This window comes from Pristis pectinata, chromosome 15 (genome assembly GCF_009764475.1).
Source record: "Pristis pectinata isolate sPriPec2 chromosome 15, sPriPec2.1.pri, whole genome shotgun sequence".
Taxonomy (NCBI): domain Eukaryota; kingdom Metazoa; phylum Chordata; class Chondrichthyes; order Rhinopristiformes; family Pristidae; genus Pristis; species Pristis pectinata.
The window spans coordinates 6,949,779-6,964,671 of NC_067419.1; the positions used below are offsets into that span (position 1 = coordinate 6,949,779).

A 14,893-nucleotide genomic window follows, 5' to 3' on the forward strand; every position below is an offset into this window, starting at 1 on the left:
AGTTTTGCAAATAAAGGCAGATGAGCTGAAGGCCCTGATAGACATGTAATATTTTAGGTATTATTGAAACATGGCTCAAAGAGAGGCAGGACTGGGGAATGAACATTCCTGTTTACAGAGTTTTTAGACCCTGGGGTTTCTGCTGGAGCTCTGCTGTCAGGTGCCTATGAAGCTGTTCTTTTCCCTTGACGAATGGTGGAGCTTCCAATCCAGGAATGCCTTATGTTTGAGAAATAAAGAACTGCAGATGCTGGAATCCTCCAACATCATCGTGTTTTTCAGCGCCTTATGTTTACTGTTGATTAGTTCCTCAATATCCGTGTCATTCTCATCAAACCTCTCCTGATTCTTCTTTGTGGAGCAACCAAGAGTCTCTTGAGAGCTGCTACTTATGGCAAACCAGGGCAGTTCACAAATGATGGACGCTGTAGTTTCTTTAGGCTAGGAGTTGATGGATTATCTATGAGGCACTTTCTGAGGAGAGCTGCCTTCGTATAGTCTCTGAGATCTTCAACACGGATCTTGCAGCAATGCTTCTGTTGATGCTGATGTTTTGGGGTCAGGCTGAAGGAGGTAATGGAACCAAATAGGCATCGGTCAATCCAGAACTGTTGTGCTCTGGGTGATGCGAACATTCTGCAGTCTCTCGCTTAGACGATCAGATAATCATTAGGGCCAGTGCTTGAATGAGTGTGTTGGCGTGACATCTTGTGCTTGTCATTCTGATGAAACGGGATCAAGCATTTTGTCAAGAAGCGGATCCTGTTAGAGTTGGTCTTCCCTACTCCTTCCTTGCCGATCATACCTTTCCAGAGAGTTCGGTCCCTTCCAACCCTAGCAAGGAGGATCACTTTGTCCCTGTTTAGGATGTAGACCTGAAATTTTTCAAGGTCAGAGTAGAAGACCTCCTTAGCCTCATCAGAAGCTTCCAGGGTTGAGGTTCTTGCACTGATAATGGTTCCATTTAGGGTGAGCTGAAGGGCTTTAAGACACTTGCTGAATCAGCAGGGAAAGTTACCACACTTCTGATTAGCCTTTTCTTGATGACAAAGTTCACTCCATGAAGATGGCATTCCTCTTCTGTGTTCCCCTCCAGAAAAAGATGTACCCACTGTCTTGTTCATTAAACTGGGCATCTGCTGTCTGGCATGTCTCATTCAGTGCAGTGATGTCATTGTTAAAGCATCTGTTTTCCCAAGCTATGATAGCAGAACAGCATTCAGGTCTATTATTGATGGCTTTTTGCATGGGCATCCTGGTGTTCCAAATCCAAACTTCATATTTTGCAGTGGAAGTTGCTTGTGCATGGTTTCTACTGACATGGATAGCTGTTCTACACCAGGTATTGCACAGGCCTCACAGACCAAGATCTTGATCCAGTGACAAGGTGACCCAGCTTGACTGGAGATGGACTCTGTTGCATGGGTAATGATGCTCATAAATCTGCAGATCATGCAGAACTTGGTACTGAGCAGAATGGTGAGGATGATGGTACTAGACTGCAAGAAGGTACAGAAAGATTGGTTGAATGGACAGACTATGGCACATGAAATTTATCACAGGTTTTGAAGGATGTGAAGATCCAATGGTGTGTAGAAAACCCAGACCTGGGCCTCAACACCTCCCTTTGCAACTGGATCCTTGACTTCCTGACCAACAGACTGCAACCAGTAAGGATAGGCAGCAACACCTTTGCCACAATTATTCTCAACACTGGTGCCCCACAAGGCTGCATCCTCAGCCACTTACTCTACTCCCTATACACACGACAGTGTGGCCAGATTCTGCTCTAACTCCATCTACAAGTTTGCAGATGATAAGACCCGTAATGGGCCAAACTCCAAATAACGATGTCAGAGTACAGAAAGAAGATTAGAGAGCCTAATGACATGGAGTCATGACAACAACCTTTCCCTCAATGTCAGCAAAGCAAAAGAGCTGGTCAATGACTTCAGGTAGGGAGGAGCGTTGCACATGCTCCTGTTTACATCAACAGTGCTGAGGTTGAGAGGGTTGAGAACTTCAAGTTCTCAGGAGTGAACGTCGCCAATAGCCTGTCCTGGTCCAACCACGTAGACGCCACAGCCAAGAAAGCTCACCAGTGCCTCTACTTCCTCAGGAGGCTAAAGAAATTTGGCATGTTCCCTTTGACCCTTACCAATTTTTATAGATGCACCATAGAAAGCATCCTATCTGAATGCATCATGGCTTGGTATGGCAACTGCTCTGCCTGCAAGAAACTGTAGCTCAGCACATCACAGAAACTAGCCTCCCCTCCATAGACTCTGTCAACTCTTCTTGCTGCCTCAGTGAAGCAGCCAGCATAATCAAAGACCCCACCCACTTTTGACATTTTCTCTTCTTCCCCCCTTCCATTGGGCAGAAGATACAAATGCCTGAAAGCACATACCACCAGCCTCAAGGACAGCTTCTATCCCGCTGTTATAAGACTACTGAACGGTTCCCTAGTATGATAAGATGGACTCTTGATCTCGCAATCTACCTCGTTATGACCTTGCACCTTATTGTCTGCCTGCACTGCACTTTCTCTGTAACTGTAATACTTTATTCCGCACTCTGTTATTGTTTTACCTTATACTACCTCAATGCACTTTTGTAATTAATTGATCTGTATGAACGGTATACAATACAAGTTTTTTTTTACTGTACCTCAGTATATGTGACAATGATAAACAAATTTACAAAGTTAAAGGATTTAGTGGAATGATCTCTTGAGAATCAGAAATTTCAATAATATAGACTCACTGGAGAAATGGCTAGTAGTGCAAAGGTGATTGATGAAAATTCAAAGTCATCCATTATCTAGATAAAATGAGTAAGGAGAAACAATTTCCAGGGTATAAGATACAAAAAAATCAGAGTCTTTCCTCCAACAATGCTGGGATAAGCAGACTGGGCATGTACTGGATCACTGAACCTCATCTCTTCCAGGTGTTCATGGTTCAGTTGCTGTTGGTTAATTAAGTTCATCATTTGTTGTCAATATTTTCTTTAAGAAAAGGAGGCTGCTGCATGACTAATCAGGGTGTTTGTAACTTATTATTAGACTGCTTGTAACTCTCATTCAAATTCTAGAATTATAATCTTCCTGTAACCTTGGAACCAGAAAACAATTGGACGAGGAAATTTCAAGTCAAAGAGGTCTTTAGGCATTTGTTGCTTTCTAATAGTTTAATTAAGTTGTAATAATTAAGTTCTGGCTTATGATGCTGTTGTATGAAAGGCCAGGGGTCAGATGCCAGTGACAACACTACTGACCCCCATGGTCGGATGATAGCATTGCCTATCAGGGCGGAAGCTGCACCACTGTCAATCAAGGGTCCGGCTCCGCCCCACCCATTAAAGAGCACACCTGAGGATTGGCTCGTAATCCACCTTTGTTCTTGACCCTGAATCATTGGCTTGTTTCACCTGAGCGGGCTCCACCCCGCTACAGCCCTGTAAAAGATGGTACACATGGGCTCTCTTCCTCTTTTTCCGATTGCTGCTGGGGTCAAGACCACAGGTGAGAGGGTGCACTTCCACAGGGGTCTAGGAGTGTCCTGAGTAGATTCCCAGTAGCGTAGAGTCGTTGTTTGCCCTGATTCAGGGGGTCCAGACAACGTATTTGTTCGTTCCCTGATCGTTTGTACTAGTTCGTTGTGTGTGTGTGAGTGAGCGTGTGTGCACTTTGCCCCTGTTGTGACTCCCCCCACATTTCGTGATCACCCTAGTGCGAGTGTGCATTTGTTCCTTCACATTCTGTTCCCGCGTCGGTCTTTGTGAATAAAATCCTCCTTTTAAAGTACAAAGACTGTGTCCAGATACCTTTATCTTTAAGATACCAAAAGAACCTTTCTGATAACAGATGCTTAAATTAAGTAATTACAGTTTTAATGATTTAGTTTCTTTCTAAATGTTTCCATTATATTTGACTGTCAAAATCTATTGTATTTGCTTTTTTTCCAGATATAGTTTAAGAATAGCCTCGAGTTTATGGCCTGCAGCTAAAGAACTGCATTCATTGATGATAACCAAAATAAAACACACACAAAGATTGAGCAGGCACTGGAGAGTTGAGTTTTTTTAAAGCTCATTCTGACTTGCCTGTCATGCTAACACCAGCGGTAGGGGAATCTGATACATGCACAATAGCAGAGTCATCAAGAAGGCTGACCCGTTGTTCAGAGCTGCAGAATTCTCAGGCAGGAAACCATATTTAAAAAGTATCAACGATAATTTCCCTCTTAATTGTTTACAGAAAGCAAAGGATGTATACATGGGTTAAAGTGGAATCTGGAGTGCCATAAACTATTTCAAAAAATATTATCCTGTAAACCTGTGAATGGTGGGAATAACACATCACATATTTGTTTTTCAGTGTCAGAAAGGTTGTTAAACTGGAATTATGGCATTAATGTTACATAAATTTCAGTTCCAGAGCCTGCAGCAGTACACCTGAGGCATTGGCTATCATTAAAAGGCCCTTCCATACTTGCATGCTTAACTGTTTATGTGAGAACTTGCTATCAGTGTTCTCCAAAATGATGGCAATTTTACTGTCGTTTTGACCACAAATTGTAGGCCAAATGTTTCTGGTGCAAGAGGTACATTTCTTTCTACTTAAGGACCAATTATCATGACTACTTTTATTTCTTATGTTATTCTTGTTTGCAATTTGAAAGCAATGATAATATATATTTGTGCTTCCAGAAGTGAAACCTTTATCACATGAGTTCAAACAATACAACCTAGTCTTTACATATTGCTGCAGTTACCTCTGTCAGGATAGGTAATAGTTTTAATAAAGAGGATTCAATAAACTTAAGCCATTTTATGCTTAAAGACTTGATCTGTAATCAACATTTATTTAATGCTGCTCTTGTATTCCCAGATAAGGAAAGGTCTATTTGTACCTTGATCCCTTCAAGAGATGCATCTCCATCTATTTCAATACCACCAGCTTCTTCAAAGGTAAGTGCACTTTTATAATTACATTTACATCATTCAACATTCACCATGAAAGAATGCGCTGTGAAAGAATAAGTAATGTAATTTATGAAATATCTATCAAATAATTTAATCTATTACAAAGGAATGAACGTCCAAGTTACTCAACAAATTCCTTACTAAATACAATACTGCAATTTGTGTTAATGAGAGATAATGGAAAAGTATTTTGCCTCTATGACCATGAAGCAGCGTTTACATAACTAAGATTAAAAACCGCACATGGGAATTTATAATAGAAGTGTAACAATGTAGATGGAGTTTTTTTTGATCTGTAATGGGGAGTGAATCGGTCCTACTTGTCCTCATTCAATAATTCTCCTTCTCTTATCTCACCACCTGAACATTGCTGCCAGGCCAGAGAACTCATATTTAACCCTGCAGGAGATTGCTTAAATTTTGAATAATGTTGTAACTGATAGTTTTGCTACTTTCCTAAATTCTATATTTTTAAAAAAATCTTCCTTCCAAAAGAAAGGACTGGATTGTTTGTAATTTGGAGGATATAATTTATAAGTCTACTTTACTCATTTGACAGTAAGCAAGCAGCTAGCATTGTTTGCTTCTGTAGAACAAAATCTTTTGGCCCGTGATTTATGCATTTCTTGGTGAAGAGTGCGGGAAGAGAGAACACCAAATATAACTGAAATTAGACATTCAGAAGTAACTTGCTGCTTTATTTCATTAGAGTGCAAACTTTGAAAAAGGCAGCAAGACATCTGATAACTTGAATAAAGAAATTGTGAATGACTGGAGTTCTGAACAGCAGCAGATTCCAGAACTAGAAATAACTGAACATTGTACGGGTGTAAGTATACCAATGAACAGTTTTTGCTACAGAGTCTAAGCTTTTGTTCAGTTTTACTTAGTTAAATTTATATACACATTTGAAGCCCAAGTGATTTTCATAACTTAACTTCCCACCACATCTCTCCCATTTTTTAGCATCTTCTCTTCTTCTATGCGCTTTGTATTTTGCGTTTTTTCTGCCTCTCACATTGGGTACTTACTTCCTAGGACATCTTTATCATCAAGATCTCTTAATCTCTGTACTGAATGATTCGTCTTCCTCTGTGATTGCAGCCTGCAATGAAATTTCCTGTCTAATCCTTAGTCCGTTCAATTTCTTGGCGTCTTGTTATTATTAAGTGTTTTAATTCTCTGTCTGCAGCCATAATCTTGATGAATGCTGGAGCAGGCCCATTGGATTGATGCTCTTATTTCATAAGTTCTTAACCAGAGCCATTCACTTGACCCCATATGCAGCCTCACTTCCAAAGCCTTCATCATCACTAAGATGATCTTTGACCTCATCTCCTTCAGCATCCCTAGCAATTACTCATAGCAGATTTATGACACAAAAGGCACAGAAGGAGACCATTTAGTCCATTGTGAACATGTCAGTTGAGAGACTGCTAGCTAGCCTAATCTCATTTTGCAGCATTAGGTCTGTATCCCTGCAGATCACAACTTTTAACGTACATATTCTAAGTAGTGTTTAACTGTGATGGTTTCTGGCTCTACCATCATCAAATTAGGTCTTTTGCCTCATCTTCCCTCTAATCCAAACAATTGCTTTAAATTATTGTCCCCCTGGTTTCTACCCCCTCTTTGAACGAAAAAAATTACTTCCTGTTTACACTGTCTTGGCCCCCCTTGATTTTAAACACTTCAGTTAAGTCTCCCCTCATCTTCCTCCGTCCCTTATACAAATTTTCCTTCGAGCCACCGTTTATTTTGGTCCTGGGGATGTCTTCTTCTTAAATCCCTTCTGCACCTGCAGTGCAGACACATCTTTCCTTTAGGAACTACATGCAGAACTCAAAATGTGGCTGAGATACTGTTATATGCAGTTCTAGCCAAAACCCCTCTGCTCTAAAATAATGTGTTTTGACTACTACAGGAGGACATCCTACTTCCCTTTTTACCACCTCCTTGATGAGATGTGCTCCATTCAAGCTGCTATATCCTTGCATTTCCTCCTATTCTTTGATTCTCTGAGTTTTTTGATTTTCTTCTTTTTCCCTTTGCTTCACCATAAGTTGATAGAGGCTCTAGACTGATCCTTCCCTCTTTAAAAATGTGATCAACGTAACTCTTTATCAGTTCTCAACCCTCACCGTGGAAAAGCAAAAGCAAAAAAACTGCAGGTGTTAGAAATCTGAAATAATGCTAGTGGTACTCAACAATATTTCTCCACAGTTGCTGCCTGGTAACTAAAGGTGCTGCTGCACTTTTTGTGTTTAATTGCTCTCATTTTAGATTGGAATTAGTCACTGTAAGGGACGCTTTGCTGAATTAAAGTTGCCATGCGAATGCCAATGTTTGGGATCTGTACAGTCATGCCATTCTGTGATTTTATTTTCTAGTTTCAGCTCATTTTATTTGCTCCAAATCTGCACAAACTGCAAATTATTTCTAACACCAGCAATTACTTTATACTCATCCCTTAGAAAACTCTCTACGCTAGTTGAATCTGTCTGTAAATTAATCTAATTTGAAGCATGTACAAATAAATCTCAATGGTATTTTTAACTGCCTATTTCTGCATTGTCATTTAATAAAAAGCCAATGCAAAGTTATGTCATGATTCCTAGATGTCCTTTCTAACTAGATATTTGAACTTCTGTTGTTTTTGATTTTCTTAACCCCTACTGTCAGCACTCTTGTCAATTAAAATATCATACAATGTACATATAATCACTGTTATTTTTTACTTGTGTGTATTACTTAAATGCCGTTTGGATTTTATGTCTTTTCTATTATGACTGATCCTTATTTACAAGGTGTACAATAAAGAAAATGCTGTTGGACAGCAATATCATTTTACTCCCGTAGGCATTTATCCAGAGGTACTGCAGCACAGCACAATGTTATGGCATCAATACAGTCATGCATATAGCTCAGAGCTGAAGTAGTCTCACCAGTCTCCAATGGTCACTCACAGCTGATGGGATGCTACTGCGTATTTCCATTTATGTACCTTCCAATACTCAACAAGTATACCAAGTAGGTTGGGTTCTATAAACTCACTAATTAATCCATTTGAGTTGCCTTCAATGTTTTAATTTATTGAGTAAACTGAAGGGGTTTTCATTTCCAGCTAATACATGCTCTTCATACAGTCTGTCATTCACAGATAAAATGTAAAGGTACTAGAAACATTTTTCTACTTTTTATTTTAGGATACTATTCAGATGTTATTACCAGATAAATTGGATGATCCAGAGATGAATGCACCGGGTGCTATTGACATTATAGACCTGAGTCAAACAGATCATCGCTCTAGAACGATTGCTGAAAAAGCCAAGGAGATTGAAGAGGTTAGCATTTTAATTTTAAGTCAGGGAAAAAAAAACTTCCATTGTGGTTTTATCAACTTGAATGCAGGCAGGATAAAGGTGGTGCTGCCATTTAAAATTCAAGTTTGCATTAATGCCTTGTCATTTTTATACTGAGCACGTGTACTACTTGTACACATATACTACTCTTTCTTCCAATCATCAGGCCTCTAACTAAGGTTACTGAACTTCATTGGCCATGATTCCATATGCTCCATCTTCTCTCACCCTGTCGCCATTTGTTTGAGTGTATATCTGGACAATTACTATGAATAAGTTGTTGATCATCCAAGATGAACAAGTATCTCCTGTGTCTGCGTGGGTTTCCTCCGGGTGCTCCGGTTTCCTCCCACATTCCAAAGACGTACAGGTAGGTTAATATGGGTTTAAAATGGGCAGCATGGACTCGTTGGGCCAGGAGGGCCTGTTACCATGCTGTAAATAAAATTTTTTAAAAAATTAAGATTTAAATCATAAATTGAATGAAGCCTTATTCTTGATTCACTAGTCAATTGATATGTAGAGAATCATCTTCAAACATAATCACCATACTGCAAAATGTCTATTAGATGGAGGGTGCACAGGAGATCACGACAGATCCTGAATAAATGTAATGTTATAAAGACAGATAAGAAAAGCAGTAGCTTCATAGACTGAAAGGAAACAGCAATGGATATGATTGTTATGGTATGTAAAATGGTATAGGTTATAAAGCCAGGTTATTACAGAGATTAAGGTAGTACAGGTCCTCCCCTGTTTACAAAGACCTGACTTCTATGCAGCCCGTACATATGAACAAGCATTTGGGAGACTGGCAGGATAGATTAAATCGCTGCTGCTGGGCTGCAGGGATTTTCTGCTGTGTGGGAACTCAGCTCACAGCCACATTTCCGACTTGTGAACTTTGATTACGAACAGTTCACAGAAGTGGAACACTGTCATAACCTGTGGAGGACTGGTAGGAGTTAGAGGCCTAAGTTTAATTTAGTGAAAGTAAATTTGAATGTCTAATCTTTGGAACAGTGGAGAAAAATATTAGAAACACTTGAAGTATACCTGTGTGACAGATGTGAGGATAGCAAATAAGAGTTTCTACTTGAAAACTGGCCTTCTCTCATTTTTTATTGCTTGCATTCCTGTATTACTGGAAGGCACAGTGACACAAAATTTAACACGAGTTCTTCACAGCTCCAGGAACCCAGATTTGATCCTGACATGTGTGCTCTGTTGGTGGAGTTTGCGTGTTCTTTAACTGACTAAATTTCCACTGGGTATTGCAATTTCCTCACGGTTAACCAGCTACTGTAAATTGGTTTATTATCATCACATGTACCAAGGTACAGTGAAAAACATTGTTTTGTGTGCCATCCATACAGATCATTTCATCATATCAGTGCATTGACATAGTGCAAGGGAAAACAATGACAGAATGCAGAATAAAGTGCTACAGCTACAGAGAAAGTGCAGTGCAGGTAGACAGTAAAGTGCAAGGTCATATTGAGGTAGATTGTGAGGTCAAGAGTCCATCTTATCACACTAGGGAACTGTTCAATAGTCTTATAACAGCAGGATAGAAGCTGTCCTTAAGCCTGGCAGTACGTGCTTTCAGGCATTTGTATCTTCTGCCTGATGGGAGGGGAGCAAAAAGAGAATGTCCAGGGTGGTGGGGTCTATGATTATGTAGACTACTTTACCGAGGCACCCGGAAGTGTAGACGGGGTCAGTGGAGAGGAGGCTGGTTTCCGTGATGTGCTGAGCTGCGTTCACAACTCTTTGCAGTTTCTTGTCTCAGGCAGAGCAGTTGCCATACCAAGCCATGATGCATCCGGATAGGATGCTTTCTGTGGTGCATCTATAAAAATTGGGACATGCAGGGACATGCCAAATTTCTTTAGCCTCCTGACGAAGTAGAGGCACTGATGGACTTTCTTGTCTGTAGTGTCTATATGGTTGGACCAGGACAGGCTATTGGTAATGGTCACTCCTAGGAACTTGAAGCTCTCAACCCTCTCGACCTCAGTACTGTTTATGTAAACAGGAGTATGCGCACTTACCCCTTTCCTGAAGTCAATGACCAGCTCTTTTGTTTTGTGTCAGGGGTCATGACACCATGCCACTGGGCTCTCTATCTCCTTCCTGTACTCTGACTCATCGTTATTTGAGACTCAGCCCACTACATTGATGTCATCTGCAAACTTGTACATAGAGTTAGAGCAGAATCTGGCCACGTAGTCGTGAATGTATAAGGAATAAAATTGCAGGTTGATGACGCAGCCCTGTGGGGCACTAGAGTTGAGATAATCGAGGCAGAGGTGTTGCAGCCTTACTGATTCCAATCTGTTGGTCAGGAAGTCAAGGATCCAGTTGCAAGGGGAAGTGTTGAGTCCCAGGTCTGAGAGTTTGGAGATGAGTTTGCTTGGAATTATAGCATTGAAGGCGGAGCTGTAGTCAATAAATAGTAATCTGACATAGGTATCTTTACTGTCCAGATGCTCCAGAGATGAGTGTAGGGCCAGGGAGATGGCATCCGTCCTGGACATGTTTCAGCAGTAGGCGAATTGCAGTGGGTCGAGGTTGTCTGGGAGGCTGGAGATGATGTGTGACCAGCCTATTAAAGCACTTCATGGTGGTGTATGACAGAGCCACCAGGCGGTAGTTATCAAGGCATGTTACCTTATTTTTCTTTGGTACTGAGATGATAGTGGTCTTCTTAAAGCAGGAGCTGCATGGATGCTTTGGGTCAAATGGTAACAGTTAAGTTCCAATACTTCCCATTAGAACTTACTAGATATTGAACTAGCTTCTAAGTGCAAAGCTATATGGTTAGCTTAGTTCAAAACAAGATTTGTAGGAGTTCTTATGAGATCGTGTCACCATCCCTACAATACGCTGGTGTAATGTTCCTAAATTACGATGCATGAGAGAATTAATTTCTGTCTGATCTCCTATTAACAACATAGATAAGATGGTTAACTCAGCAGAGCAGAAATTGAACGTCTGATAATTTCAATAAAACATTTTTTAAAAAGGGCAGTGGGAATACAATTTGTATTCTAGATCTTCTAAACATAATTGCAGGGTGTCAGAATTTAGTTTAGATTAGCCTATGGGGGAGGTAATTTGTGCTTCAAACTCCCATGCTACCAGCTAAAAATATTTTATTCAATGAAAAGCTCAAATAGTTTGCTGTGCTAATTTATTTCTTTTTGTAAATAGGATCTTTAGAGAAATTTTAAATAGTTTTTAATCTATTAATTATCATGTGAATCCAAGCAATTTGCATTCCCTTTGTATGGATATACTTGCTGATAGATAATACGTGCTGAATAGCAAACCAGCTACAAAGACTTTTAAGATATTTATTTAAGTCACATGTGCATCGAAACTCTCAGTGAAATGCGTCTGTTTGCGTTACTGAGAATGTGCTGGGGGCAGCCCGCAAGTGTCGCCACGCTTCCGGCGCCAACATAGCATGTCCACAACTTCCTCACCCGTACATCTTTAGAATGTGGGAGGAAACCGTAGCACCTGGAGGAAACCCACGCAGACACGGGGAGAATGTGGAAACTCCTAGCAGACAGCGGCGGGAATTGAACCCGGGTCGCTGACGCTGTAAAAGTGTTATGCTAACCGTTACACTACCATGCCGCCCTATTTAGGAATGAGCTGGTAATAATGAAGAACTCTTTAGATGTGCAGCCAAATTAAACTTTCCATACATTCATCAATTTTCAATGGAAACAAAAAATTACTGTTGTTTGAAATAGGGAGGAGCACTTCTTTAACTTTTTGGGAATGTTCCATGTTTACACAAATGCAGTCGAAGGTAACATGGACGTACAAACATACATGCACACACACTTGAATTACCTTTCAGAACAAAATGTATGATGAAAACTGTTGAAGAACAGCAAACAGACTCACAAAGGAAGACTGAAGACTTAATTTTTGAAAATGGATTCAATATAGTTCCAGTGTTTTCAAGAACATTTCATTTTATACCTGGCGATTTTACTTCATGGCATATAACCTAAACTGAATACTTCAGTGTCACTACACATTGTAATTAATGTGCTTTGCTCGTGTCAGTGATTTCTGGAGACTTATGTATATATTATTGTAGCAGTTCTATGGGACAATACAGTTTCACAAAAAAACATTCATGTAAAATTCAGTATTTCTCTGGAAAATCCTCATAAGGTATATTTCAGTAACACTTTATTTTAACAAAGGTGTGGAAACTTTGTACCCCAGCATTGATTCTTTTTATCTATTAGCAGGTTTCAAATATAGTGACAATTAACTTGATCTAAAAATCTTGCAATCTCTTGGTCATTTGCCATTTTGTTTTCATTTTATTCATGGAGTTTTAAAATAGACATTGAAGTATTATTTAACAATTTACAGTTGGTCGCTATGTTGACCTAAATTAAAACTGTAAAATATTGTAATGGCAACTTTATTACTATAGATTCATTTTGCTAGAATTGAAACATTTATCAACATCGATTTCTGTTTTTACAGTTCATTGTTATGAATGAGCATGTAGCTGAGAAGGTTTTATACTGTTTTAAAGAAAAATTATAGCAAGCCATTGTATGGCATAGCCTTTAATTATCATGCAGATCTCTAGTGGTTTGCTCATTGTTCATCTCAGGTTTGGACCACAGTTTATGTTTAGCTTTCTAACTAATGCACCGAGTTGGGAAATATAGGTAACTGCAATTATTTTTAAATGGCTGAGATCAATTAGAGTTATAGTTGCTTGTGAATGTAATTGTCCAAGTCAATTAATTTCTATGTTTAAAAGAAAGTATTTAATCTCACAGATATGTGGTTGATGTAAGCCTATTTTGTTTCAACTTTTACCAATTCTTACTTGGCATTTCATATCTAGAGGAAGGATATCCTGTGGAACATGCAGTCCACCACATAATGTATTTGACTATTAAATTATGGTTATGTCCCCTTGAAGTGACAGGATATAATTGCTGGAAATTATGAATGTTTATGTCATGTTGCAGTTGAGCTTGGAATGTTAATGATGTTGTTTCCGTCAGAAAGTTGCTTGTGAAGCAGACATAAGGCGGCTACTAAGCAATGTAGGTTAAGTGAGTAGGCAAAGGTCTGGCAAATGAAGTATAAAGTAGGGAAATGTGAAATTGTCCACTAAATTGTGAGAGTTTGCAGAGCTGTGAGATGCAGAGGGTTCTGGGTAACCTCTGCTATGTATGTACATCCAGATTTATCCACCTTAATGCGCTTCAAGACCGCCAACACTTTCTCTTTCCTGATGTTGATGTGTTTCAGGACATCGTTGTTCTCTAGCTTCCTTGTCCTTTGCCACAATAAATACAGATGAGTGTTCATTTAAGACCTTGCCCATCTCTTGTGGCTCCACACATAGATTACCACACAGCCGTAAGGAGACCTCCTATCTCCCTAGCTACCCTGGGGACCAAGGCTGTCCAGGTGACACAATGTATTCAAAGCTATCTAGTGAAAAGATGAATGAGGGTAGTGAGAGAGAAAATGTGCATGCTCTTAACTGTGAGATGCAGGAACAGTAGTTACTGGAAATCTGAAACAAAGTTTTTTAGACTAAGTATATAAATTGAATGTAGATATAATTTGATTTTTACTTCTCATTCAATCATTCGATCATAAAGATACAATTGAAAACTACCATACCATACAATCATATTTCTGCATTCTACGTGTGAAGTGCAGGCATTAATTACAGTGTCATGAAATGTGTGTGTGTACTCCTGCAGGAAATGATTAATTTCTCTAATTGCTGTATTTAAATGAGTTTGACAGCAGGAAATAATCTCTCTAAATAGAATACTTAGCTGGAACTTGTCTAATAAAACTGCCAGTTTTTTAAAAATTTCAGATAAACTTATAAAGAGGCAGAAGTAAAAATGGATCACTGCTAACTTTAGCAGAAACAGAATATTTAAGAAGTTGAAATATCGATGTGCAGTATAACTGAGAATGAATACCAAGTTCAGTTGTGTTCAACAAAACAAGGGCTTAGAAATTTGTTCTCACAACGAGAAAAATACTGCTATGCAGTTGAAAATAAATTTAACCTGGAGTGCTGCAAAATTGCAATCATTTTTGGTCATCTTAGCATTCTGTCAGAAATTTGTCCTCTGATTTTTCCATCAGAATTTTTGTTTGAATTTGAAATGTGACTCCAGCATGCAATTTGCTATAATTATGTCGGCAGTTGTGTAGGCCCATTTTGTTTGCTTTCAGCATGACTTTCAAACTCACTGGTCTGAGAAATGACAGTCTTTGTGTACTCACGGAACAACCAGCATTTTCTAATACTGTTTCTTATGAAATTGTGTTTTTCAAATGGGTCAATTACATTCAAATTGCTTTTTTTCCAGGTTGTGCTGTATCCTGTAGCCTCATTGCTTATTCTACACACTGCTCACATTTAAGATTGAGCCTTCCTAGCACCTTCAGCCACATATCTGGATCTGACACTTACTTCCATTAGGCACTATTGTTCCTTTGGAATGTAGGTT

General features: G+C 39.3%; 1 protein-coding gene across 4 annotated transcripts in view; it reads left to right on the forward strand.

Moving 5' to 3' along the window:
- Nucleotides 1-14,893, forward strand: part of pphln1 (periphilin 1) — a 125,557-nt gene that overhangs the window by 73,368 nt on the left and 37,296 nt on the right. For all 4 annotated transcript variants that reach the window (XM_052030497.1, XM_052030495.1, XM_052030498.1 and 1 more), the window contains 3 exons: nucleotides 4,895-4,974; nucleotides 5,699-5,818; nucleotides 8,196-8,333. In XM_052030497.1, coding sequence (XP_051886457.1) covers nucleotides 4,895-4,974; nucleotides 5,699-5,818; nucleotides 8,196-8,333 — 338 coding nt within the window. The remainder of the gene's footprint in view (nucleotides 1-4,894; nucleotides 4,975-5,698; nucleotides 5,819-8,195; nucleotides 8,334-14,893) is intronic.